Source organism: Ammospiza nelsoni, chromosome 3 (genome assembly GCF_027579445.1).
Source record: "Ammospiza nelsoni isolate bAmmNel1 chromosome 3, bAmmNel1.pri, whole genome shotgun sequence".
NCBI lineage: Eukaryota > Metazoa > Chordata > Aves > Passeriformes > Passerellidae > Ammospiza > Ammospiza nelsoni.
In genome coordinates, this window is record NC_080635.1 from 74,056,191 (window position 1) to 74,083,930 (window position 27,740).

The following is a 27,740-nucleotide window of genomic DNA, read 5'->3' on the forward strand; positions in this document are numbered from 1 at the left end:
AGGGGAACATCACACAGTTCCAAAAAGCAAAGTATGAAGCTCTGCACCAGGAAAAGGAATAACTCCACACACCCACACAGGCTGGAGAACAAGTAGCTGGAAAACAGCTCTGCAGAGCAGAACCTGGGGGTCCTGCTGGACAAGTTTTCTTCAAGCCAGCAATGAGTCCTTAGAACAAGTAAGGCCAACAGTGTCCTGGGGCTGTGGCAGGAGGAGCATTGCTAGGAGGCTGACAGCAGTGATCCTTGTCTTCCACTCAGCAGTGGTGAGGCCTCATCTGCAGCGCTGTGTCCAGTCATGGGATCCCAATGCAAGAGATACATGGATTTACATGGGCAAGTCAAGCAATGGGCCAGAAAGATGATTGAGGGATAGAAGCAAGAGAAGGCTTAGAGAGCTGGGACTGTTCAACATGGAGAAATCTCAGCGAGCTCCTATCAATATTTAGGGGAATAAAGACACCTGATGTAAGGAAGTAAAGAAGTGGGAGCCAGTGACATGACAAGAAGCAGAAGGCACAAACAGAAATAAGGGAAATAAGATTAAAAAGTAAAATACCCCAAACCATCTTTCTTATGGTGAGACTGGTCAAACACAGGAAGAGGTTGTCCAGAAAACTTGTGGAGTCTCTATCACTGGGGAGATTCAAACTTAAATGGTCATAGAGCTCTGAGTAACATGCTGCAGGTGACTGTGCTTTGAGCAGGGGAATTGATCTAGAAAAATCTCCAGAGTCCCTTCCTATTTTATCCTTCCTGTGAGTATCTGCAACTGTAGTTTAAAAGGGCAGATGAAAAAGCAGAAAAATAACATTTTTCTTTGTCCTTTCTATGTCTAACTTCTAGAGTGAAATTATAACTCCATAGTTACACTTGTCTGTGTACTCCATTCACCATTTGTGCTAGACTCAGGAGCAGATGGGTTGACCTCTCTTTCATTTGATGTCTAAACCTCATGTTTGTTCTGGAACTATATCTCTTTTCAAAATTAAACAAGGGAATAGAAAAACAAAGTCACCTGCTCTGCCCTATAAAGTAGTATAACAATATAATGGTGGCAGGGAAAGGAAAACAAGGGATCTAAAATGTTAAAACTTTCTTTCATGTAATACTGACATAAATTAAATGAAAATTATAATACATCATTAAATTAAAATTCAGTCACAGATTTTACTTCACCAACAACACAGTTTTAGAGTATAAAGAATATTGCACTATTATCAAAGGTACAGATAAAGCACACATGACATTTTAGGGGATTTAATGTAGCAAAACTTATGCAAGAGCTGTTGTAAAAAAGAACAATTTGATACATTTTAAATGGCTGAAGCAGAAATAATTTTAATTTACTATCTGCATTGGGACTAAAACCAAAACATTACCACAGCAGGTTTTTTGCTGCATATTGACCTCAAGGGCAAAGTAGTTGGTCCCATCACTAACAAGAAGGAAATAGTGTAGAAAGGTGTTTGGAAAGTTTACCGCTTTCTAGTGGTTTGTATTTCATTGTCGCCCTTTAACTCGGCATATGGGTCTACGACTGCTTAAAGGGAGACCACATACAAGTAATCATAATTAACAGTTCAGAATAAAATTCAATATTCTGCAAAGGCTAAGCAAAAGTGTGATCCATGTTGCTGAGGCAAAAGGCAGGGCTAGGAGTGACTTTTTACAAGAGACCAAGTTCTGTACCTGAGCTGGAGCCTGCACCCTCTGAAACATCAGAAAATCTCTGATGAAGATTCTTAGCCACACACAGCTCTCAATTCATGACTAACAGTTCTCATGGTCAGTTTTAGATAGCAACAGGAGAAGGCAAGAGAAAAAAGAAACCACAAATGATTCAACTAGTTCTCAAACGTACTTATAAATGGAATTTATTTTCTTAAAATTCAATGTTTTATTTCATTTACAGTTTGCAGCTATTAAATATGAGGCAGTTGCTGTGTGAGTTGTTCCAGTACACACAGCTGCATTAACAGCTAGCTACAAACACTTTTTACACTAGTGGGTACTTTTAAGAACCAAATGTCTCTTCAGGAAGTTTTACCATCAACTTTTTTCATGTGCTTATGCAGTTTCAGCGATTTTGGTATGTTATTTTCCACATACATGCACTTTTTTCTGTCTCTGCTGCCTTAAAACTAATTTCCACTCATCTGTGGGGCAACACTAACAATGACACTTCCATCTGTTCCTCGACAGGATTTGCTATCCTGTAACTGTTGACATGTAAAGGGCATTTTCTATTTTGATTGGACATTAATAGTGCTTTCTTTGGATTAATAATTTTAAACTGAACTATGAAATAGCTTCAAATATATAGGTCATAGCAATTATTGTGTTATTTATATTACTAAACAAGTCTGCAGCAGATGGCGTCCAGGGCTCTGGCCAGAAGAACCTAACTCCTGCAGATTTATTTGGTGCTTAGAGATACTACCAACTAACTTCTCCAACCTGCTTGAATGCCATTGTGCCTCTCATTTGATGCCAGCAAAAATATTCCAGGCTTATTTGTTTCAGCATCAATATTCCTCCAGGCCTTCCAGGTACCTGGCTATATAAAATGTTCCTGCCTGGGCCATGGGTCAGAAGCCATGCCCCCGCAGTAAAATGAAGCAGCACCAGAGACCCTTAGCCACCCAAGGCATGCAGCCTGGCCACGTCTACACTTGCTAGTACTTGGCTCAGTTCCTTTTTGGAGCTAGGTGGGACCACTGTGGCCATTAGAAAAAGTTGTTATATTGTTATAGTTGTGTAGGGGTTTTTTCATTCATAAGTGCCTGAAAAATACAAAGACTCTACTGCAGCCCTCCAGGGTGACTTCTCCATTTCACAAAATGTGGGCTGGATACAGTGTGATGGTATGGGCTGGGTGAGAATGCAAAGGCTGCTAGGACAGCTCTGGAAGACCACATGAGGTGAAAAACATCATGTTTGGTGGAGGCTTTTTCATCCTGACTACTTAACATGGCTTATGGTGCAAGTCCTCACCCTTGAATGCACCCAGGACTGTTCATCAGAGTGTTCACAGACCCAGAACAGGGCAATGCTTGACCAATCTGAACAACCACTGGTTCAGCACTAAAGGACACTCACAGGTCCTGTTTCATGTATCAGCAAAAGCATAACCAGGGAAGTGATGCCAAATACTCATGAAAATCTGACCTTATAAAGTGCTACCCCAAGCTTTCATAACATAAATTTTACTTTTTCCCTATGCCTGAATTAAATGAGCCTTTAAATGTATTTATTGTATTCCACTCTGATCTACCAAAATTTTTTATGCATGTGAGCCACTTTAAGATCACTGTTTTCCAGGATACTGTTTGTTTAAGCAAGCCTATGCAAGTCCAGAAACTCTGGGGCCATTGTTCTATGTTAGATCACTCACATGCTCAAAGTTTTGTGTTTGCTGTAATGCGACTTTATATATTAAAAAAAAAAAGCACCTGAAACCAATATTATATACATATATATATGTATATAAAATGGATAACATATACAACCTTCAAACTTCTGATTCCAAAGCCTTGCAGTTGTATTTTTTTAGTCTTATAATACAGGAATACCTACAAAAATGTTACTGCTGCCATTTATGATATGAGCATAACTCAAAGGCACAAGGTCTGCATGTACTCACACTATTGGGCACAATGAGAAAATCAACACTGTGTCAAGTTAATTTCTTTCCAAGGAGATGTGGAATAATGACATTTTCCTACCTAAAGTTTCCCTTTGCTCACAGACCAGGGCAAAGTGCCTCTTCTACAAAGTGAAAGACCTTTTTGTGACTTCACTACAGTAACTTACCAACTCTTGCTCATATCAAAAGAAATACATGCATTCGTTATTTTAATATCACACAAGCTAACCTGCTGCTGCCAAACCAATTTTATAAACAGTTTAATAAAATGTACTCTGATCAACAATACATCAAGCACCTCAGTGGTTCTTTTATATATTTGCACATTAGACAAACTGAGTTCTGGAATAAGAAATGACCTGAAGGATTTGATGTGAATCTCAGAAAAAAAGTGATGTTAGTTGCAAATAGGAACATGAAAACTGTATCAGATCAGGGCAAAAGTCCATTCTGTCTTTGAAAGCCTCCAACAGTTGTGCCAAGGAAAGGGCAAGCACACTGGGCTACTTCCCTTGTGCAAGCTCTGGCAGAGTGACAGCGCTCAGGGCTACCTGAGCCTTTACAGAGCATTCTCACGTTTAACAGTCCCTGATAGATTTTCTTTTTCCATAAATCTGCCTTATCTTTTTGCAAATTCCAGTGAAATTTTAGGAATCTGTGACATTTCCAATGAAGTTTAAGACTACTTAAAATACTTTTTGTTTTGAGAGTGCTGCCTATTAGCCTGATTTGTTTTCCAAAGGTTTTGCATTAGAAATTACAACGAGGAATCACTGTCCATTCAACTTGGTTTCACGAACAAATGCCATTATTTTCCCAAGCTACTTTCCTCATTAGCTTGTCTTCCAATTTCCATTTTAATTTCTACTTACTGTGTGGAGGAATTTCTGTGAAAAATTTTGTCACATTTTCCATATCTTTTGTAGAGTTACTGTACCCCTCCTGAGAGATAGACACTGCAGTCCCTGTCCAAGCAGAGAGCATGTCACCATCACACAGAGTAAGAATCATGACATTCACTTCCCAATGGCTGCTAAATATTACCTGATTGTGTAAACACAAGGGTTTATAGTACATCTAGACACTCAGCTTTCTCTCTTTTCCTATATCCTTTATCTCATATGTCAACATGTCCATCATTTTATTGTTCAGTAGGAATCAAGAAGTCCTTCTGCAACCTGACAATTTTTCTTAAATCTAAAGAACTCAGTGTCAACAACAGATTTTACTACTCCAGTGTCCTCCCCTTTTTTCAGATTATTTATGCCTGTGTTGAACAGTACTGACCTTCAGACAAACTCCTTCTAAGTCCTACCTGTTACACAATCCATTGAATAAGATGATAATCAGTTCCTAACCTTTCTTTTCTACCAAGTATCCAGCCATCTGAAGGTTGCAATCTTTATCTCATCGAGCTTGTTCACCACTGCACACCACCAATTCACACACTAAGGTGAAGTATTCCAATTTTTGTTTCGAGTTTGTGCAAAGTCAGGAGCTTGTAAGACACAAAAGGCTGGCTCCCCAGTCATCAAAACTTTACACTATTTACATGTTTTAGCCAACAATGCCATCAGCATTACACAATTCTTTTCATTAATTAGCACTCACACCCCTTATATGGTAGTTAAAACTCTTGTTTATCATGATAATTAGTCCACATGCACAGTTCTTTCCTCCATTTGAGTTGAGAGTCTGTTTAGAGTAAGTGGTCAATGAGTTGATTCTCATGATTTCCTGCTGCTGGACTTACCTTTCCCTCAGTTACTGCCCAGTTCTGCTGACTTTGCTCCTGGTGCTGTCATCCAGACAGCTCCTTCATCTTGGGATTGTCTACCCTTTTCCTTAAAACAACTGATTAGTCAAGCATGCAACGTTCACAATGCAATTGCTTAATCACAAATGCCTCATTATAGCTACTGATTAACAACTAAAAGAAATTGCAGTTTGAGTCAAATCCTGAGGGGCTCAAATCTTGAGTGGCTCAATAAGACATGACTCCTGAATCTTCTAAAAACCTTTAATGAAAATTCTTGCCCAAACCAGGAGGGTCAACCATGCCTGGTGCACCACAAGTATTGTCAGCCAGTCAAGGGAGGTGACTGTCACGCTGAGCTCTGCACTGGTATGGCCTCACCTTGAGTCCTGTGTGCAGTTTTGGATAACACAACATAAAAAAGACAAAGGTATTAGAAAGCATCCAAAGGAGAGCTACAGATATGGTGAAGGTCTAGAGGGAAAGCCATATGAGAGCAACTGAGGTCACTGGGCTTGTTCAGCCTGGAGAAGAGACTGAAGGGAGACCTCACTGCAGTCTTCAACATCATCACGAGGGGAAGCCAAGGGGCAGGCACCAATTATTCTTTCTCTTGTGACCATTGACAGAACCCAAGGGAATGGCAGGAAGCTGAGCCATGGGAGGTTTAGGTTGGATGTTAGGAAAAGGTTATTCCCCCAGAGGGTGGCAGGGCACTGGAACAGGCTCCCAAGAGCAGTGCTCACAGTACCAAGCCTGACAGAGCTCAAGAAGCATTTGGACAATGATCAAAGGCACATGGTGGGATTCTTGGAATGTCTTGTCCAGAGCCAGGAATTGGATGTGATGGTACAGTATTATAATCTTGTTGTTGTATTTCTAAAGTCCCATACTGTTGCAACCATATTACTAAGGTCTTGTACCTTCTCGGTGATACTTCTTGGGGGCAGTTCTTCACAGCTCTGACTTCTTCTCCTGCTTGTTGCTCCTTCTTTGTCAGGGTTCCTTGTCAGCTCAACTCAACTGGCCAACCCCAGCCCCTTTTATCCTAGTTATCTTCACTAGCTACAGCTGCAGCCCAATGAAGGACATCACAGCTGCAGCCTATCAAAAACAACCAGGGCTTATCAGGGCAAGGCCTATATACAGATACTCAATATACAATACAGATATTTTACTAAGACTCCTACTATAGTACAGATGTGTCCCTTCCAGCTCAGGATATTCTATAATTATATGATTCTGTGTTCACTGGCCTGGTTTGCCTTGGCAGATGAGGTCACTTGACTCCTCCAAAGAGTCACAGAGATTTCTGAGGCACCATGCCCCTCCACGGAAAATGAAGCCGATAGTTCTCAAGGGCACTATATCTATTCCTATTTCATTTCCACTTGTGTTTGTTATTCCTACCACTGATTTGATCAATATGCATACCAACCTCAGGTTTTGGCTACAGGCAGTACTTCCCAGTCCTTCAGCACCTCCTGTAGCATGTGATTACATAGTCCAGCTGCTTCATACCTGAATCCCTGTGTAAGTCCTGAATAAACACCATCCAGTCTTGCCAATTTTTTACTATTCAATTTACCTGCTACCCTGGCTTTTACTGGAAACATCTCTTCCAACATTTCTACCCAGAAAGCAGCATTTTAGCATGAAAACCTCCCTGAGCTCCTCTCTGATAAGCATGGGGTTTAGTTTATTCATTACATTTTTTCTGCGCTCTTTTCACACCTTACCCAGCAGGCATGCAGACTCTGTGTCAGGTTCCTGGTGCTTAGGGAAAAAAATTACCGCTACTTTTATTATCTTCACAGAACCACAGAATCAATTAGCTTGGAAAAGACCTCTGAGATCATTGAGTCCAACCTATGACCTAACAGCAGCATGTCAACTTGGCCATGGCACAGAGTGTCATGCCCTGTCTTTCCTTAGCACCTCCAGGGATGGTAACTCCACCACCTCCCCAGGCAGCTCACTCTGAGGTCTGATCATCCTTTCTGGAAAGAATTACTTCCCAATGTCCAACCTAAACTTCCCCTGGTGCAACTTAAGACTATGTCCTCCTGTCCTCTTGCTAGTTGCACAGTGTTCTTTTGCAAGTTGATCCTCAAAACATCATTAAAAAAAAAAAAAATTAAGTGGGGAGGAATGTGTGCACTTTAGTGTCTTGCAACAGTCCAGGTGCTCTGGTCCAGTTTCCTCACTTAGATGCAGCTAAGGGAAACATCCTTGGGGATGCTGGATGACAGCCAGCTCAAAATGAGCCAGGAACATGCCCAGGCGGCCAAGAAGGCCAATGGCATCTTGACCCATATCAAGAACAATGCTGCCAGCCAGACTAGGCCCTGGTGAGACTGCACCTCCAGTAGCGTGCTCAGTTTTGGGCTCCTGATTTTAAAATGGTCATTGATGTGCTAGAGTATTTTCAGCAAAGAGCAACAAGGCTTATGAAAGGTCCGGAAAACATTATGAGGTATTATGAGGAAAAGCTGACAGAGCTAAGGGATGACCTCTTTGCTCTCTAAAACCACCTGACAGAAGGTGATAGTGAGGAAGGGGGTGGTCTCTTCTGCCATGACTACAGTGAGAGGAAATGGCTTTAAACAGACTGGGGAGATCCAGATTAGATACTAGAAAAAAAAATTCACTTTTAGAGTGGTCAGGCATTGGATTAGGCTACCATTGGGGGTGTTTAGGAGGTGTCTGGATCTGGTGCCGGGTTGATGTGGTTCAGTGGTTTTGGGGTTGCAGCAGCAGCAGAGGACTGATGGTTGGACCGGATTACTCCACCTTGGTGATTCTACAATTCCAGCCCTCAAACATACTGAAAGATAAGCCTGCACTTCGCTACCCCCTCCACTGCCATTTTTTAGGCACCCCAGCTTATTTTGCTCTTTCAAAACTACCTATTCATTTTCTCCTTTGCCAGAATTTCCAAAGAAACCGTGACCTGTGAGAAAGAGTGAATGACAGGCAGGAGGAAACCCCCGAGACGCGCGTCCCGGGATGACCTCCCTCTTCTCTTGCTCCTGCCATTCCCAAGCGGGCGGCGGGCGCCGGAGGCCGGGCGAGCACGGCTGGCTAGGAAGGGCTGGGTAGTAACGCTGGTCCCCTCTCTCAGAGGGGTCGCAGCCGCCACCCTCATGGCGCGGGCGGCGGGCGGCGGGCGGCGGGCGGCGGGGGGCGGGTCGGGCCCGCCCTCAGCGCGCCCCGCGGCCCCGGCGGAAGGAGCGGCCCGGCCCCTCCTCGCCCGCTGCTTCCGCCCGGTGTCGGCAGAGACAGCGCCGGCCGCCGCCGTGCCGGGAGCTGGAGAGCCTGCCAACGGGGAAGGTAAGTGCCGCAGCGGCCCTGCCCTGCCCTCCCCTGCCTCCCCTGTGCCGGGGCCGAGAGCCGCCCCGAGCCCGCGGGCCGTCCCTCCCCGCCGCCGTGCGGGGCTGACCCGCAGCCTCGCCCAGCAGGGAGGTGCCGCCAGCCCGGCTGTGCTGGGTGTCAGCTCTGTTACGGACCCGTTGCAGCGAATAGCGCTGGTGATCTCTAGGCGTTTGCTTGAGGATGGACTGACACATCCCATGCCGAAAGAAACGCTTCGTGCGTGCTCCCTTGACTTGTTTTGTCATGGAGGAGACTTCATGAAACGAGTCCTAAGTGGTGTCTCCTTTTCCAGAAAATAGCTGAGGTGATGCTATTCGTGGTGTTTATTTCTGTGTGTTAGCGCTTATTCCTGGGAAGCATCTCTCAGAGCTGAGTGATGCTTGTTATCTTGATGGCGTGTTATAAAACAAGAAACGAGGGAAAAGTCTCTGACCTGAAGGGCCTATAAATAGGAAAAGAGGAAAATAAGATTATAAATTCTTAAAAGCTAGAAGTGAGATGAGGTTTTTTTTTAAGCAGAAAGAGGCATATTTTAGTAGAGGAGATACTGGTTTGGAAAAGCAGGGCGTCCTGCAGGCTCACACCCTCTTTCCAAACCTGCCAGGTTTGCTGTCACTGCTGCATCTGGGGCATCATCACTGTCATCACCCACCTCCATGCCTGTATTTACTACACAGGAGAAGAGATGCCTGTGCCAGACAGGGTGAGCAGCAGGTTCAGGAAACAAGTAAATGCTGGAATGGAAATGTGCAGTGAAAGAAATTAGGATAATGATGAAGGGCTATTTGAGGCATAACAGTTGTTGAGAGCTTTCTTAGTGGTAAGTTTTTTGTTGCATTGCAAAAATTTAGAAACAGCTTATTTTCTTGACACTTAACTATAATAATAAAGCCTTGAATGACTTGGGTGATGCAGACTCTTATTTTTTTAGGTGTTGAATAGTCCTGGCCCTCTGGGACCTTATGGTGCCCAGTTGAGGCCTGAGAGTCCATCCGCATGGGCCTGTGTCAGAATCTGGACGTGAATCTGTATTCTGTGTGCCTCAGGGACTAGAAGCCTTCAGTTACTGATTGTGATTACTGCAGCTTCCTATTTTCTTGTGACATTTGCTTATGATGTCGATGAGGGAAGTTTACACGTTTACAGACCTGGATAAGCGGTGACACTAAGACTTTATACCTTCCATCATGGAATTACTACAAGGTTTATGTCAAAGCAGTCAAAGTCAGTGAATATGGATCTTGGACAGTACACTAAGCCGATGCCTGTGAAACAGGCAAGCATGTATGGTTCTTCTTTATGTAGTTCCACACTGAGTATCCACTCAACTTGCAGTAAGGTGCAGTCCAGGAACTTTCTGGAATAGATGTGCTGAGGTCTTAAAGAGCCACTGTGGATTTCTCCATCAACACATCCTTGCCTTTCACTCATAGGTACCTCTGGTTTTCCAAACATCCAGCCTCAAGTAGTTCTGTGGGCCAGAAATCCACTAACTCGCTAACATCTGTTAGTTTTTGGCACACTTCCTGCTATTTCTACATGGCATTATCTATTTCATTTGATTCACAAGGACAATTACAATAAATTGTGTATGTGTAATGGTAAAACAAAATTTCCAATATGACTGGCCAAGCCAAAGAACTTGTCAGTAAATTTGACAAAATTTACCCTACAGCTTCCTAATTGTATTGTTTTCAGTGCTGTTTTTTGGGTTTTTTTTAGTTGATAGCTTTGATTTCTTTTAAATGAAACTTTATTTTCCTGTTCTTGGGGTTTGTTTTAATGAGGGCACTTTGTCTGGAAAAAGGGGTGGTCCCAATTTTGGATGATGTCTAGCTTATTTTTATTGAGTATTAGAATTTCAAGGTTTCAGCTTTAGAGCATGCTATGTATGCATTTGTACAGAAAACCTGTTTGCAGGATATGAAGGACAGGTAGTTTTCCCTTACTTAATTCAGGCATGCTCTTAATAGCAATGTGACTGTTTTTTCTGCAAGTGACAAACTGCTGTGTAGACACTGAAATGTTTGACAACACTGGATTCCAGTTTACATGTTGAATGATGACATTTAGATGTCTTGTGAGGCTTGTAAACAACTTATACTGGGGGAAGTAAATTATTCTGGTAAAAAAAAATCATAATAGGAAAAAACCGTGTAATACGAAATGTTTGAGCTTAAAGAACAATTAAGTGTGAAACAAACGGCAGTTTTCACACTAAACACAAGCCTGAGTATATAGTCACTGGTGAAATGAATGAGAACTGCTTGTTTAGCTCGATGGGGTTGCACAACCACCTCATGTAGTGTGACAGCACCTCGTTACCATATGTTAGGTAATCCTGATGTGCCAGAACAATGTCTAACCAGTGATGCTACAACTTCAGGTTTGGCAGGGTTTCTTTCATCATTATCCTTGTTTCTTTCTTCTATTTTTGCTTCCTCCTGCTGCTACCATGCTGTTCACTTGGTTCTTTCTGTTTTCCATCTCATCTCTAGCTTCTGTTTAGATTCTGTTCCCATTGTCTTTTGTTTAGAGCAATTATTTATTCAAATCTTTAGTTTGAAAAAAAAAAAAACAAATCACTTGCGATACAGACTTTTTGCAGAGTCTGAAATTTGGAATGAGTATCAGGCGATAACTAGATTTTTATTTGAAGCTGTGATGAGCACAGGCTTTGTTCTTGTATGTATTTGTTCAAAGTCATGAGTTATCAGGATTTAGCAGAGTTATCTTGATGGGAGGAGCTGGGCTCTTGTGCAAAATGCTGTAATAGAGTAACTAGAAAGTTTCCTGGTGTGGTGAGGAGCAAGCTGCAGTTTTCCCAGCATGGTGAATTGTCTTTGGATCCTCTTGTGACTGGAGCTGTAGGTGTGTATGTCAGAGCTCTGCGATGTGTAGGCCTTCCTGCAGCAGTGGCTCTGGAGAAACCTTCCGGCTCCTGCTCCACTGTGTCCAGCCTGGCTGTTCAGTTCCCTGCCCTGCCCTCCTGATGGGCAGGGCCAGTGCTTCTTCCTGGGAAGGACTCGGACTCCAGGCCTCACATCAGTGGTACAGACAGTTACATTGCTGTAGTGACTTGGAAAGGGATCTGATGCTGCTGTTATTCGTGTCCTCTGATCATTGCTTCCTTCTCCTGTTTGACCTCTGTGTCCTTTGCACAGAGCTCTGTACAGTTTGCTTTCATATCTCTGCTTGCAGTGCCTTCCTAACTTGTTTGGGTGAGTGGATGATATCAGAATGGACAGCTGGGTTGAGAGGTTACTGAGAATGCAGCTGTGACTAGTAAGTTGGTCTACCACAAGTTGATGGGATTTTGACTAATTCTTTTTTGTCCTCATTAGAAAGGAAGAAAACCAGCAGCAGCTGGAGAGCTAAGCTGAAGGTGGGATAAACAGTTGACGTAAGAACACACACAAGTTGAAATAATAAATGAGAAGAAAACGGTGTTTAGAATTTGGAGCATATTTTTGGTTAAAGGAGAATAACTAACCTGGAAATATGGAAGAAAGAAAGAAATAAGGGATACTTCTGCATGAGGATTTATGCTGAGCAGCATAGGAAAAGATGGGGGAAACCAGATCAAGGGCAGTGTGATGCTGATTGTACTTGTGGACTTTATTTTCTTTTTAATTTGAAATCTGCTTATGCTCTTTGAACTTTGCATTACTTGACAAGACAAAAGGAAGAGTAGTGCTCTCCATGAAGTGGTGAATCTTAATCTGTGATAGGAGGTGGAGAAAGAGTTATCAAACATAAGGGGAAAGAGATTTGCTTTTTTCTGCTTTTTTGCCTGTTATTATTGCTGCTGAAAGATGAATGTTTCTTCAAATACTTAACTTCTGGGAACTATGGTTTTTTTTATGTTTCATTGAATGTTGGGCAGGTTACCTGTATTACTTAAACATCTGTCCAACAGAAATGTGGGACCTGTAGTTCTTTTGATGTAGGAGAAAAAATACGAGTACAGAACATATGGTTGAAGAGCCAAAAAGTTTTTTGGTGTTTTTTTTTTTTTTTCTTTTGAAAAGTTCTCATTTTCCTTAGGGATAGTAGGAACCACATGGTAAAGAAGCATCATCTTTGTTTAGTGAGCAAGTGTTTTTTCCTCAAACTCTTAGACCACAAGCAGGCTTATTTGCATGAATATTTCCTCTCTCTCAATGCTATCTTCAGTTTCTTCTTGTCCATGTGTCCTTGATAACCTGTACCTTCACTCTTTTTTAAATTTTTTTTTTGCACCATATTTTGATATTTTTCTCTCTCCTTAAAAGCAATATCCTGTGAAAGGCCATGTCTTCTTCCCCATAATTCACATTTCTTCACTTTTGAACATGCTTTGGTTTGTGTGGTGATTTGTATTGAAGTTTAAAGGCCAGGGATGTTTCTTCTGTATCCAAACATAAGCATGATGGGTTCTTGTTCATGAAGTGTAACATTCCCACCTCTAACTTCAGGCAAGTTTTAACCCAGTCTTCAATCGTGGTGTTGCATTTCAGTTTTGCCCACTGCCTCCCAAAATACTGATGTTCCACAAAATTCTAATAAACAAGTTGCATACTTTGCAAACTTTACTATATTTGTGACAATTTTTTTTCATGCTATCCATTCTCCCTTTGATTTTCTGGGAGAGTCTATTTACAAGATACTCTTGACATGAGTCTGCTGTCTTTGAAATTTGTTGGTCAGAAGAGACCTGGCATAGTTTTGTTTTTTCCCTGGAAACCTTTCTTACCATGTAGACATTGTACTTCAGCAGCAACTTTTTATGTTCTTTCACGTAGATACTCTATTTGACTGTGGTCTTTTGCTAACATTGCAGTTTAGTCTCAGAATATAAAGTATATTTATTATACCTACATGTTATTCATGCCTACTACCTTCTGTTTATTCCCCTGTGAGATTTCAGTTTTAAAAGCCCTGTTTTTTCTCTGGATCCAGTACTTTAATGCAGTATTTGGAGGGACAGAGATCTTTGAAAGTTACTTTATTTCACTGATAAATTTCAGTACTGCATACAAATGAGCAGCTTTTTCTACCTTTAAGACTAGAAGGTTTCCCAAAACCCCACTTTCTGTTCTGGAAAATGCTTCATACTACACCAAATGAAGCCATCCTATTTGCTTTCATGCAAATGAAACTATCATTACTGCCTAGTGTAGATTTGTTTCTTTAAGCAGCAGCTTTCTTGCTCATTTCATTTTAGGTCGTGGACATTCTTAGTTTTATCATCAGGCCTGCACTGACTGGGAAATTGGGAATTTGCTGGGAGAATAGCTACCACTTTCTTGTAATCTGTGGGATTCCCAACCTTAATTTTGCTTATGAAGTTACTTAAGGAAAAAACAAACCAAGATAAAAAACTTGTACTTGTTTAGGGTCATTTTCATGTTGGTAGCTCTCAACAGTTCACAAACAGTTCACTTTTGAAAAAGTGAAAGTTACCATCTTGTTGTGATTAAATAGAATAGCAAGACATGATATGTAGGACCTCTTCCACTGTATCCTGAAATCCACTTTTAGAAAGTCATGTCTTTATACCTTTGCACACATTTGAGGTGTCTGGTATTGTGTGAAGCCTCGGCAACCCTCGGCCACACCAGAGTAACTTCCCAGGGTTTCCTCCATGCTCGCTCTCACTCCAGTGCTCTGTGTTCTGTGTTTCTAACCAAGTGTTAAACTGTGATAGCAAATGGAGGAGCTTTGATCTAGCTGGTAACAAAGGACATGGACTCTGCTCTTGGAGCACTGGACAAGCATAACTGAGGTTTTGTGACCTTTGTTAAGCTGAAGGTCTGTGATTGCCATAGGAGAAAGAGACCAGATCAAACTTAGAGCGATGTTGCCAGAGCTGTAGTGAAACATATCTGCTTGCGGTGTCAAGTGCTGTAGACCACCAGTGGATGCTTTCAGAGGTGTGGCTGCTTTCATAAAGGCTCCATAAAGGTTCATGAGTGTGCCTGATCCCCATGGAAGTCTTTCATTTGCTTTTTCACCTTCTTGAGAGTAGCGAGGAAGTCAAGGCCAAGAGTACTGTAGTAGTTCCATTATGATAATTAGCAGAAGCTCTTTTTTTTTTTTTAAGTCATTAGTACATGCTGAACTTTTCAAAGCTAAAACTCGCAGTGACATACAAAGATTGGTTGCAGGTTGTGATGGGCTTTCCTAATCCATTTTCCCAGGGTTTAGATCATCTTATCTGTTGAATAATTTTGTGCCAGGCCAATGTATCATTGTAGGATCTGAAAATGTTTTCTGATTTCTTGATTCCCTAACTCCAAAACTCTTTGAAATCATTTCAGAGCAAAGCACCTTTTTGGAATAAGGTTGGTGGAAAATGCATTTGTTCCTGATTTGAGTCTTCAAATGGATCTTTCTAAGCTAACAATTTTTTGATTTGTGAGTCCTGTCCTGCTTTGATGAATAGCTGTCTCCATAATTGCATTTATAATGTTTAGCAGTGATATGTACACCTTGTCTGGTAGAAAATGGATACCCAGAAGCTATTTTCCCTGCATCTGTAACAGCGGGACTGTGCACACTTTCTTGGTCATTGCTACAAGATTATTAATGGTAGTATCATGTTACAAGGTCTTGCAGGTAGATCCAGTTCTTCAGACTAGGTTTCTCCCGTCTTAGGTCTATGCACAGTCCCCCATATGTTGTCTCTGAACTAGGTTCAGACTTGAGAAGAGATACCAGTTTTCATTTTGCACTTCAGCTTGTTATCATTACAACCCTAAACATGAGTAATATGTACCCCATTTCCACACGTGTGACTGATATTTTTATACAGTCTTCAGTGAAATTCTCCCAGCAGTTTTACTCCTTGAGGGAGTGGCATGGGGGAATGACACAAGAACAAAACAAAGTGAAGGCCTTGTATTGCTAGCTCAAGTGATCGCTAAAAACAAGGCTTCCTAATTACTTCATTGGTTTTAGAGGAAAGCACTGTTATTTTGTATAACTATGTTGCTTCGATTGATGTGTCTGCAGTGTAAATTTTTTAGCTTTGTTCATTTTTACAAATAATGCCTAACAGTTTTTATTTACTAATTCAGAGCTAGCGTGAAAGGGACTTGTATACGACTTTGACAGAGAATTGCGCTGGAAAGTACAATGAGAAATGTTTCATTTTTATGTGCTACTGGCTGCTGCTGCTGCTTTTCTTACACAGAATTGGTCAAGATTTGTGACTGATGTCACAACGGCTTGCAAAGCCTTTGGCCTGTGTTTATTGTTTTCCCTGAGAAAATCTGGCATCCATTGTTTGTTGTTTGTCCAGATAAATCTTTGATGAGATCTGGGCATCGTGTGTCATGTCATAGCTCATCTCTCACATCACAAAATCCCCACTTCCCTTGTTCCTCTCTTTGCAGTTTTCTTACCAGGTCGCTCTGTCCCTTTCTAGTTCCTAGCTATGAGCATGTAGGTTCCAGTCTGCAGATCAAAGAGCTTACATCACGTCTGGATGATTCTCCTGTGGGAGTAATGTAGAAATTGTCAGAGCCTTAGTGTAGAAGGCAGCTGAAGGAATCTTGCTGTTTTTCCAGTTATTCTTTTACATTCTAGTGTTGAATTCAGTCACATAAAATCACCTATTAGGGCAGGGTTTCTTTTTTGTCTAACCTGGTACAGCTAATCAATAGAATACATCTACTTTAGTTTCCTATATTTTGAGATCCTTGTTTTATTTCCTGCTTTTTTTTTTTTTTTTTCTGCTGTTTTAGGGCCATAAGAATTGTAAAGTGTTGATTTGTGGAAAACTCTGGAGAAAACTTAGTCTGGCTTTCTGTTGAGATCAAAATTATGTTTTGTCCAGCTGAGTCTTAAAAACCTCCAAGAAACATTCTGCTGTCTTGCTAACCAGCATCCATTGCCTTCTTAGCAACTAGTTTTTTATGATGCCTTGGGGTGTCAAGACACAACTTGTGGCTGTTGCCTCTTGTTTTACCATCTTCCATTGCAAAGAAAGGTTTGGCTGTGCTGCTTTTGCTGGTCTCCGTCAAATGGCTCTAGGTTGCAGTTTGATTGCAGCATGGGAGACTGAAAAAGCACAGTTCACAAAGCTTTTCCTCTAGCCTAGTTATTTACTTGACCCTTCCAAGTTTCCTTGTGTTCTTGATGTGGGGGGCTTGAACAGAGCTGGGCTCAGTGTTGGAGGTACGTTTCTGATGAAAATCCTGAGTTTTGTAGGTACCAGTATTGACCCAAGATTACTTGACAGCTGGCAGACAGTAGTTGATTATCTTTTAAGCTTGTTCAGTTACTTTTCAAACTGTGCAAGTCAGTTTATTCAGCCTGCATTTCCTTGGCCTAGAAAAGAGAATGCAGTGGGAGACAGTGCCAAAATTCTTAATAAGGCGGTGTGCATTACATTTACATATTTTCTTTCGTTCTTGTGGCCAGGTATTTTATAATTTAGGGCAGTTGCATTGCTTAGTATGGTTTGCTCATGGCAGACTGGTCTCTTATTCTGTTTTTATGTGATCAGAGGAACTTACACAATACATGCTCCTGTGATTTTTCCTGTGGAGTCAGTTGAGCCAGAACTACCTATAGTGCCTTGGGTGCTCTTTCTTGCCTTTTCTGCTGGAGAATAGCTATGATTTTATATACCTTTTCATCCTTAACCATCAAGACCTCCAATGATTTACAGTGGTTTTTGATAAACAGTATCCTTGCAATAGACACTTTATGGTGTATCTAGTCCAGTCTCATGAATTTACACGCATCCAACTTTGTAGGTTATCCCTAACATGTAGTCCAGGTCCTTTCTCAAAGAGGTCAAAGCAGGTCATGTTGCTGAAAGCATTGTCCAGTTGGGGGCTGTCCTGCCTTTCAGGGCAACTTGCATTATTTCATAGTCCTAATTGTGCATGTAGGGGAAACCTTTACTATTGGAATTTCCTTCTCTGCAACTTTTGACTATTTTTCCTTGTCCTTTGGACATACATCACATGCTTCAGCATCCATATCATCTAATTGGCTTTCTCTAATACATTGATGTCTTGTTTGTCTGAGGAGTCCAAAACTAGACACAGTTCTCCACATGCAGTCTTTCCATTGCCAAGCAGCAGGAGATACAAACATTCCAAGATTGCAGGCTATTCCTTGTGCAGCCTTGTATACACTCGAGCTTGATGGTTACAGGGGCTCATTACTGGCTCATTTTCAGCTTTCTAATAATTTGTGTCTTTTTTTAGAAAGCCACTTCCTAGCCTTTGAGCCCCCAGTCTATTGCTGCATTGGGTTGCTGAACTCTTGGTGCAGGACTTTCTATTTGCCCTTGGCTTTCATGTAGTTCCCACCTTTCCAGCCTGTCAGGATCCATTTGGATAGCAGCCTTGCCCTCCAGTGTTTCAGCTGGCTTGTCTTCTTCCTCCCCCTGACATTTTGCAGGACCCTTCTGAGAGTGGCTCCTGTCCTGTGTGCAGGTGTTCAGTGGAGACATTGGACATTATTGCCACTTGAAAGACATCATTGGTACATTAATGCTTGTTTCATGTTCTTGGGTACAACTTTGAGTGGGATTTATTTTATTTTATTTTTTTACAACTTTCTGTGAACTGAGATGAGGTTGACTGGCCTAGAGCTCCCTGGACACTCTAACCACGATGGTTGCCTTTTTTTGCAGTTTCCAGACATGTTTTCCAATCATAGAATTGTTAAGGTTGAAAAAGAGCTCTAAGATCATAGAGTCTGACTGTTAACCCATTACTTCAATGTTCATCACTAAACCATGTCCCCAAGGGCCACATGTACACATTTTTTAACGCTTCCAGGAATTCTACCACTCTCCTGAGTAGCTTTTTCCAATGTCATTGTAACTTACCAGAAAGGATAGAGAGTGGCCTCACAGTAGCCTTTACCATGAGCACCTTGGGGTGTGTCTCTTATGATTTTGTGGAACCTTTTATGTCAAATCTGCTGCAGTTGTTCTTTCTCCTTTATTTTGGTTTCTCCATTGTTTTATGCAAGTTACCTTTGCCCTTGTGGTTATGATTACATGTTTCACTACAGCATCTTGCCTCAGAATAGGTACACCAACCTGTTTGTCCTGTCTTGTGATTGAATAGTTTATATGCCAGATATCCATTTAATTACTCTGATTACATTACATGGTGCTTGTCTGAGTTTGTGATAACTCTTTTATTGAGCACTCTTTAAGTGTCGATCAAATTTTGTTATTTCCAAGTTATCTTTGAAATAAAATGTCAAGTCCAAGTAATAGTGTAGGATGGAGCAGTTAAAATATGTTCTCAGGAAAGAGGCATAAATAATTATCCCGATGCTTGCAAAGTTCACTTAGCTTTACTATCAGCATTTTACTTTGGAGTCAGTTGAACCAAAGATGAAAAGAATTGGTCTTATGGCAGAGGTAATCTGCCCTTTGTGGATACCTCTATTTCCAGGTACTCCTGTCAGAAAAAATGACTGCAGGTGGCTTCTGGATCAGTAGGGAGACACCTGAATACATGTGTTGGTTTGCAGGTGCACCTGCATGTCTTCATATGTTTTTACTATGGTCTTTGTTAGCCAGGAGAGGATTTTTCTAATCTGGAGGTGGCAACCAAGAAACTGATCCCACAGTTATTCCCCTAATCAGTTCATGTAGTGACACCTAAGGCTTTGTATCCTGTAACAGGAGTTTGTTTTGTGGTAGACACCCACATTAAGGGTGTGTTAATCTGGAGCTAACGCCCTGTGAATCGAATATTTCAATAGTCTAACAGAAATTTTTACACTAGATTAAGCATTCTTGACAGAAGCTGAATTTCTTGTAATACTTTTCCTACATTAGGTTAGAGAGTTTATGTGCAGGGGTTGAAGAGAAGGAAGAAAATACTTATTGGATGTAATAATGTCTGGTTTCTTAGGTAGATGCATCTCTTTGAGTCTTGTTACCTTTCTCCTTGATAACTTGTGAAACTCCCACCAGTCAAGTTTGTCCTTCTGTCTGCCTAACATTCTTGGAGTTGCTGTGGCACAAGCTGTGCTCTCTCTGTGGGCTGACAGAGCCAGTAGGAGCCTCATCTCTCGAAACCTCTGCCTGTTAAATCTGTTTGGAAATTGATAGACTGTCTTATGATATTTCTAGGGGAAATGCAGGCAATTTGTGCCAAAAATAGATGCCTGAAATAGAAATACTGTTCTTCAAAGCTTCATTTAGGAAGGAGGAAGGAGATCCAAAGGTATTTTTGGCTATTATTGATTTCTTCTTGAAACAGGTCTGAATAGTATTCTGGGAGAATATCCACTATATTTCCCCTGTTTTTCTCTTCTGTCCATTTTTATTACCAAAGGCCGTAAAGTTGTGAATTAAAACTTAACAATAAATAAAAAAAAATCCCTCAGACACTGCATAGAGTTAATACAAAGAAGCCAAATGGGATTGTCTCAGACAAGCAGTTTTTCAAATAACCATTTCTTCTTCTCTGGTGTGCAGTCGTCCTTTCAGGTACTGCAACACTGTGTGTTTTTGAAATTATGAGTTAAGTTAAAGACTGGACCAAAGCCACAACAACAGGTCTGTGTGAACCTGAAAATCCTCCTGTGCCAGTCCAAAATGTATTGCTGAGTTTTCTGTTCTCATTGCTTAACTTCTGACCTTAATGTTGCAAATACTTCCTTTGAATGAAAAGTTGTCAGTGGGATTTCCATTTAGATTTGTTATGTGAAATCAATTCAGAATGAAAATATGCAACAGATTTTATTGGTTGTGATCATGATCAGAAACTTTGTCCAAAACCTACTTTCTTGGGTAAGAACTAGTTACTTTTGCTTCTTGGATTGTAAACACCTCAGAAAAGGAGTGACAACTTATGTTTACTGTGGTTGTTGATGTAACTGGATTTCTTTGTTGAAACTGTTCTTGGCTTCTTTCACCTGTAAATAATGAAGAAATACAAGCAGGGATAATGCATTAAAATGTGCCTCTTTATAGTTTGGCAAAAATGACTTTACTTAGATTTCAGTCACTACAAGTTAGATAATAACATGGCAAACAGTGAAGTAGTAAAGGTGTCTACATAATCATTAAAAGAACTTTTTGGGGATGCTGGGGTGAAGTGGGCAGATGGGGGTACAAGGTTTCATCCAGAGAATTTTGCTGTAATTGGCAGCATTGGCCAGTTCTGTTCAATATTTTTATTGACGATATGGACGAGGGCTTAGAGTCTTTTATTAGTAAATTCGCTGATGACACTAAATTGGGAAAGAGTGTAGATCTGCCAGAGGGGTGTAGGGCTCTCCAGAGAGATTTGGAAAGGTTAGACGCATGGGCAGAATCAAACGGGATGAACTTCAATAAGTCCAAGTGCCGAGTACTGCACTTCGGCCACAATAACCCCCTGTACCGATACAAGCTGGGGATGGAGTGGCTGGATAGTGCCCAGGTGGAAAGGGACCTGGGGGTGCTGGTTGACAGTCGATTAAATATGAGCCAGCAATGTGCCCAGGTAGCCAAGAGGGCCAATGCCATCCTGGCCAGTATCAGAAATGGAGTGGCCAGCAGGAACAGAGAGGTCATTCTTCCCCTGTACTCGGCACTGGTGAGGCCTCACTTGGAGTACTGTATCCAGTTCTGGGCCCCTCACTTTAGGAGGGACATCGAGTTACTTGAGCGTGTCCAGAGGAGGGCAACGAGACTAATAAGGGGCTTGGAACACAAGCCATACGAAGAGCGACTGAGGGAGCTGGGGGTGTTCAGCCTGGAGAAAAGGAGACTAAGGGGTGACCTTATCGCTCTCTACAACTTCCTGAAGGGTGGCTGTGGGGAGCTGGGAGTCGGCCTCTTTCTCTAGGCAACAACAGACAGAACAAGAGGACACAGTCTCAAGCTGCGTCAAGCGAGATGTAAGTTAGAATTAAGAAGGAAATATTTCACAGAAAGAGTGGTCAGATACTGGAATCATTTACCCAGTGAGGTGGTGGAGTCATCATCCCTTGAAGAATTCAAAAAAAGACTGGATGTGGCACTTGCTGCCATGATCTAGTTGAACAGTTAGAACATCGGCTGGACTTGATGATCTTATAGGTCTCTTCCAGTCTTGAACTTCTGTGATTCTGTGATTCTGTGATTAAAGAACAGTTCTCCCTTCCCTCCAAAAGTGTTTTCTGTTTGTACATTCAGGTTTGTTCATGGTGCTACTTGTTAGTTCAAAACAAAACATGTTCTGTCTTTTCTGCATTGATTGTTCTTTATATTAAACCTTTCAAAACCTCAGATTAAAATTTGCAAAAGTAAAGAAATATTGTTTATTCAAGTGTACTTTTCTAATTTTGTCAAGTGTGATTACTTAAAATTTGAGTCAGATCTGTTCCTTTTAAGTTGTGTAGCACTGAGAATTTTTCAGTGACTATTAGTGAGTGTAGTGCCTCCCACTTGATAGTGCAGCAGACCTTGTAGATCTTTCAGGCTTTGGTTTACATGCCTGAAATTTCACAAACTGACTAGGAAATAGAAATTTCACAAACTGACTAGGAAATTTGTGTCCTTGTACTCAAAAATGAATAGTCCTTTTTCACTAAGCAAAAATAGTTGAAAACATAATGTTATTTTTAACTATGCTTTTGAGAGTTAAAGAACTTGCAAGGACATTCAAGCACTAGTTATGTTTGGTATTTTTTCATTTGCTTGCCTTCAAACAGCTTTCAGATTAATTTTCTTAGTGGACAGTATTGTCCTGGTTTAGGGCAAATTCTGTTCATGAGGACTTGCTATTGGTGTTTCCTTGATTACTGATGGGTGCCTGCAACAACCAAAATATCACAGGTAGAGCAGTTATTTCTGCATGTAAAGAAGTTGACAGTTCCAGTGCCTTATACAATACTGTGCAACAATGTCCTAATATTTCGCTTTTCAGGTTACCACAGAATTCAGGGAGGTCAGCAAATGACAGATATTCCCATTATTTTTGGCTTCTCAATTGATATTGTCCTGGTTTAGGGCAAATTTGTTAAAGAATCTGCAAAGGAGGGCCCCTCCAGAAAGCAAAACCCACACGGCCCCTGCCCCCAACCGGTTTGGGAAAAAAATTCCTTGGAGAGAGGCGGAAAGAACCTGTTTATTTGACTGGCACAGCACCCCCCAGCACACAAAATGAACAATACCCGATGACACCGCTCTGAGAAAGATGACAAAATCAGAAAGTCTCTTTCGGGGGTGGTTGCTCTGTTCTCAGTCCCTCCGGCGCTGGGGCAGCTGCTGCAACCGAACAGTGCAAACCCTCGGTGTTCCCAGTCCCAGTCCGGAGCAGGTTCGAGATGGTCACAGGAACAGGAGAGGAGAAACAGTCCAGGAAGGAATGTGGACTGTTTAGCTAAACTAGCTAATAAGCAGAGGCCAAAGCAGAGCAGAAGCAAGAGCAGAAAAGGGAGCAAGCAAAGCAGCAAGCTGAAGCAAGAAGTGAAAAACAGCCCTATGTACTGCTCATCTCTGTGTCCCTGAATAAGGGAAACCCAAACAAAACTTCCACTCTTCAGAGCCGGTCTTAAAGGCACAGAACAAATGAATGGGGATACAAGCATCATAACATCACCCCAGGACATTCCACCCCTTATCCCCATATCATCAACATACTACAACACATCATGCATTATTCATACAAAATTTCCATCTGTTCCCCCAAAATTACAAGCAACACCCATCATGCCTTCATCACATCCCCACACTGGACCACTGAATTCAGGCCCTATATTACAGAGCTGCAGGATTCCCCCTTTTTCACTTAAAGCTCCATCTATCACTTGCTCAGACCTTCAACACTTACACATTTCCTTCTATCTCATGTCTGTATGGTTTAATCAGGACAAGTATGAACAAGAAATTTAAAATATTTGCCTTTAAGGTAGAATAGAGCTTCTTGTCCAGTTCACCATTGTGTATTTCTGAGACAGAAACTGAAAGATGATGCTTTCTCTCATATAGTAGCAACATGTATCACCTTCTCCAGCCCCTTCAAATATCAAATACTGAACTGGGCCTTATATTACTGGATATGACAGCTGTTGGGGGAGGGGTGGTTTGGCTGGGTTTTTTTGCAGTTATTCTGGGGCAAGGCATAGTGACAAAAAGACAGCTCTGTAAGTATTGACCTGTTATAACAGTATCTTATTCTGCTCAACAGCAAACATGAGGTCAGAAGAGCCAGTGCCCTTACATGAAGAATTTATCTACTGTTGTGGAGCTGCTACCCATGTCTTAAAGTGTGGGCCCTGGAAAGACCTCTCAAAAGATGAAAGTAAAAATCTACCCAGGCTCTTGTTCATGATTATTCCTGGTAAGGGTCTTTTTTTTGTGTTTGAGTCTAGAAGTTTGTTGATTGAAAGGAGTATGTCCAGTTCTATTTTCAAAATTCTCACTGTCTAAGTGGTAAATTCTGGCTCGTGCACGTGGCCAATAACTCAATAATACTACAGTGGTGAAATTTCTTTGTTACATTTGATTGCTACTGTTACCTTTATTTTTAACAGTGCAAGAAGGCAGCACTTAGAAATTAGGATGTCTTACTCACTTTCTTCGTGGTGGTGGTTTACTGAGAGTGTTGTGGGCTTTTGTTTGTTTTCATTGCTCTTCTTCTATTTATCTCTTGCACCTTGAAGTGTTACTGCAATGTCAGCTGTGTGCCAACTGACAGATGAAAGTTACAGTATTTGAGGAGAAATTCTAGATCCAGTTGTTTCTTTTAGTTTTGGGTTTTTTAATATGAAAATTTTTTAACTTAGATTTTTACACATGAATTTTAATGCTGACTCTCTTGAACTCAGTGAGTATTGTACAGCTCCTAATTATATTTAAATGTGGCTGTCTTAAAATGAGAGCTCTAAACTTGCCTTTGGCATATGTTAAAATTAATGGAGAAGTTCTAAGTTTGTTGAAGTCTACCAATGAACTGTAGGAATCCTGATCTTAGCAAAAGTAAATCATGAACCCACTCAAGCTGTGACTCTTTGACCACCTTAGAGTTTGCAGATTTCTAATGTTTATTTTTTTTGTTTATTTGGATGTTCTGGATACTGTTGTTATTTCTCCTAGAATGAGTGGTACAAATAATGACTTTTCTGAGTCCACAACTTTGGTTCACTGTTAGTGTACCTAGTGGCCATTTATGGGACTGTGTGTGGCTTGGTCTTTAGTGGTGAAAGAGAACACAGGTCCAATTTTTCAGGTTTTTTTTTTTCAATGTTTTGGAAGGTCCATGGAATATTTTATGTTAGTTTCCTTGGGCATAGTGATTTTATGCCTTTGCCTCCAGGAGCTGAATAGTAACTTCTTAAGCCAGTGACAGTGAAGTTTAAATTCTTTTCTTAACTGAAAAGAAGCCATCTATGAGTACATGTTGTTCCTGTTTTGTGGGGAATGACCTTTTAAACCAAATACACTGTGCAGTATCTCTTCAGTACCTCTCTGGAGGTATAAGCCTGATTTCATGCTTTTCAATTGCTGCTTTCTCTCAGTTGTGGAAGGTTTAATTGAACAGCTAAGTTTAGAGTTCCTTTTCCCCACAAGTTCTGGAGCTTTCACCTGTCTTCAGACTGACACCTTCTGTTTGGGGTGATAGTAGAGGCTGTAAATCTGTAAAGCTAGATTATATCAGTGGAAAGATATGTAGGAGAGGAGCACAAAAGTAAAACATTGGCATCCAAGGCATGGTACCTCTGCAAGGCATGTAATTATTCTGTTCAAAATGTACCAAGTCACATACATTGCATGGTCTCCATATTCATCACAGGAAACTTTTAATGCAAAAAAAAATGTAGTGGCAGGACTACATGGAGCTGATTTCTTGCTGAACAGTTCTGTGAAGACTCGTTAATAACATCTTAAGATAGATGTTCAGAAATAGACATCAGTGAAATATTCAGTGTACTTCTGTCATGGTCTTCAGTCTTTTGCAAGCAGCTGATTTATGGTTTTGCTCGTATTTCAGAATTATGTTGGTAATAAGCTGGAAGTTCTCTCACTGCAAAAACAATTTAAGACCTCAGCAACCACTATAATGCTCTCTTCACTTTAGGTGCCCAAATTCAGTAGTGAATAAAGTTACCCAAGCTTCTTGCTGTGCCTGGCAGGGAGCTTAGTGGGGCCTGGCATAACAAAGTGCAGTTTTGCTTCTCATAAAACAAATGGTGAGGTTTTTTTGCTGCTGTTGCATGCCTCATTTTTAGCTTTCAAGGAAAGGCTTATCTACAGTGCAAAAAACGCAGCCTTAGGAGAGATATGGACATTTGGTCAATATGTTCATGTACCTAAAAATCAGGATTAGATAGCATTTCCCTTGTGCTTTTGTAAATTCCTGAGTATTAAATGTGGAGCCTTTCTGGAGTCCAGCCATTTTCACACTTGAATGGCATGTATCCATGGTTGAGATTGTTTATGGAATGGGGGAAAGAGGGGCAGAAGGACAGCTTGGTACACAAGTCAAGGAAAGCAATCTTCAGACAAGGGCAGCTCTGACTTTAAAAAAAGAGAGCATGCACAGGCAAGTGTGAGTGATCTGAGCTGAAGGTGGTTGGTCCTGCTGCATTTGTTACTCTGTTCTGTGTATTAAACTGCTCTGGTACATACTTTTCCAGTCCTAGTGAAATTCAGGCATATGGTTTTGTTAACACGTGGTCAAACCAAACAGAGTTGTGGGTGGGTATTGAGAAAGGTGACAAAATTCTCAGCTTCTGCTGGAATTGAATTGTTGCAGGAGATTTGAGAATAAATCCTGTGTATTTATTTTTGGTTTGTGTGGATTCCTCTCAGGTCCAACTTAGCTTTCTCCCTCTCCCCACTTTTTAAAAAAAATACTTCCAAAACATTCTTCTACTCTGAAATCAATGACTTAAAATGAAACAGGATTCTGCCTCTTGAGAACTGATAGCTCACTGCGCTTGAAGCAGTTGAAAAAAAGAGCATGCAGCAGGATTTAATCTCATTTAACTGCAACAAGCTAATTTTTTTTGTTAGTGGCAGTGTGAGTGAACTTATAATTTTAATAAAGCTTTACTGTATTAATTGAAATGTTTAATACACACTTTGTTTCATAGCATTTCTTCTTGTGTCCACAAAACCTCTGAATAGGAGTAATAATGTGTCTACTAAAGTAATGACTGTGTAGAAGGTCCAGTTTTTCCTCAGTCTAGAGTATATGCATATACTTGTTTGACTTTCTGAAGATAAATTCTTTTCTGTTAAAATTGATAAGATTTACTCATGAGAGTAACATTAAGTGTGTACCAGATGGAGGATCAGGTATGTGGTTTTCTGGATACGTAGGTGCAATGGAAAGAACAGGAATTACTGTTTTTCCTCTTGTGTCCCAAAGGACTGTTTTCACTTTTAGAATGTTTGTTTAGTGTAAAATTAGCAGTGAAATACAAAATCTGCTACAGCAATATTTAACATGTCTTGTGTTCATTGAAAACCATAATCCACAAAGTGTAATGGAATATTTTTCTGTTTTAATAGTATCTATTTGTGCCTGTGTATTTATGAAACATTTAGTCTTGTAAATAAATGCAAATTTTAAAACCACTGTGCTGTTTAGCTCATGACATTTTGCTTTTCATCAAAGTTTTTCTTGCATTTAATTGCAGGGGTACATTGGGATACCTTTGTTTCAGGCTTCCTCATTTGTGTTACCGTTGCTGTAAACAAGGCAATTTTGCAATTTACAATCTTGTACTTGGTAAACATATATAATGTAAATAGTTGGTTTTTTTTTTTTTTTTTGTGGTAAATCATGTTACACAAGTTTCATTCATTAATATACAGAAATAATTTCAGAATCTGGTTCTCTGGCCTGCATTCAGAGTATTCCGTATGCTTTGCCAAGTTTCTTGATCTGCCTGTTTGCAGTTGAATCACTGCTGGCTTTTTGGATCATGTTACTGTTTTACCAACTTATGCTGTCACTTGATGATGTTTAAGGGCTATGAGGACTTAAACACACACCTTTTTCAGGTATAA

General features: G+C 40.8%; 1 protein-coding gene across 1 annotated transcript in view; it reads left to right on the plus strand.

The window, feature by feature from the left end:
- The first annotated feature begins 8,640 nt into the window (after positions 1 to 8,640).
- The window catches only part of LDAH (lipid droplet associated hydrolase), a 113,763-nt gene continuing 94,663 nt past the window's right edge, over positions 8,641 to 27,740 (plus strand). Inside the window, exons 1-2 of the mRNA XM_059469130.1 lie at positions 8,641 to 8,737; positions 23,911 to 24,063. Of these exons, the coding sequence (XP_059325113.1) occupies positions 23,916 to 24,063 (148 nt within the window). The 5' untranslated portion in view covers positions 8,641 to 8,737; positions 23,911 to 23,915. The remainder of the gene's footprint in view (positions 8,738 to 23,910; positions 24,064 to 27,740) is intronic.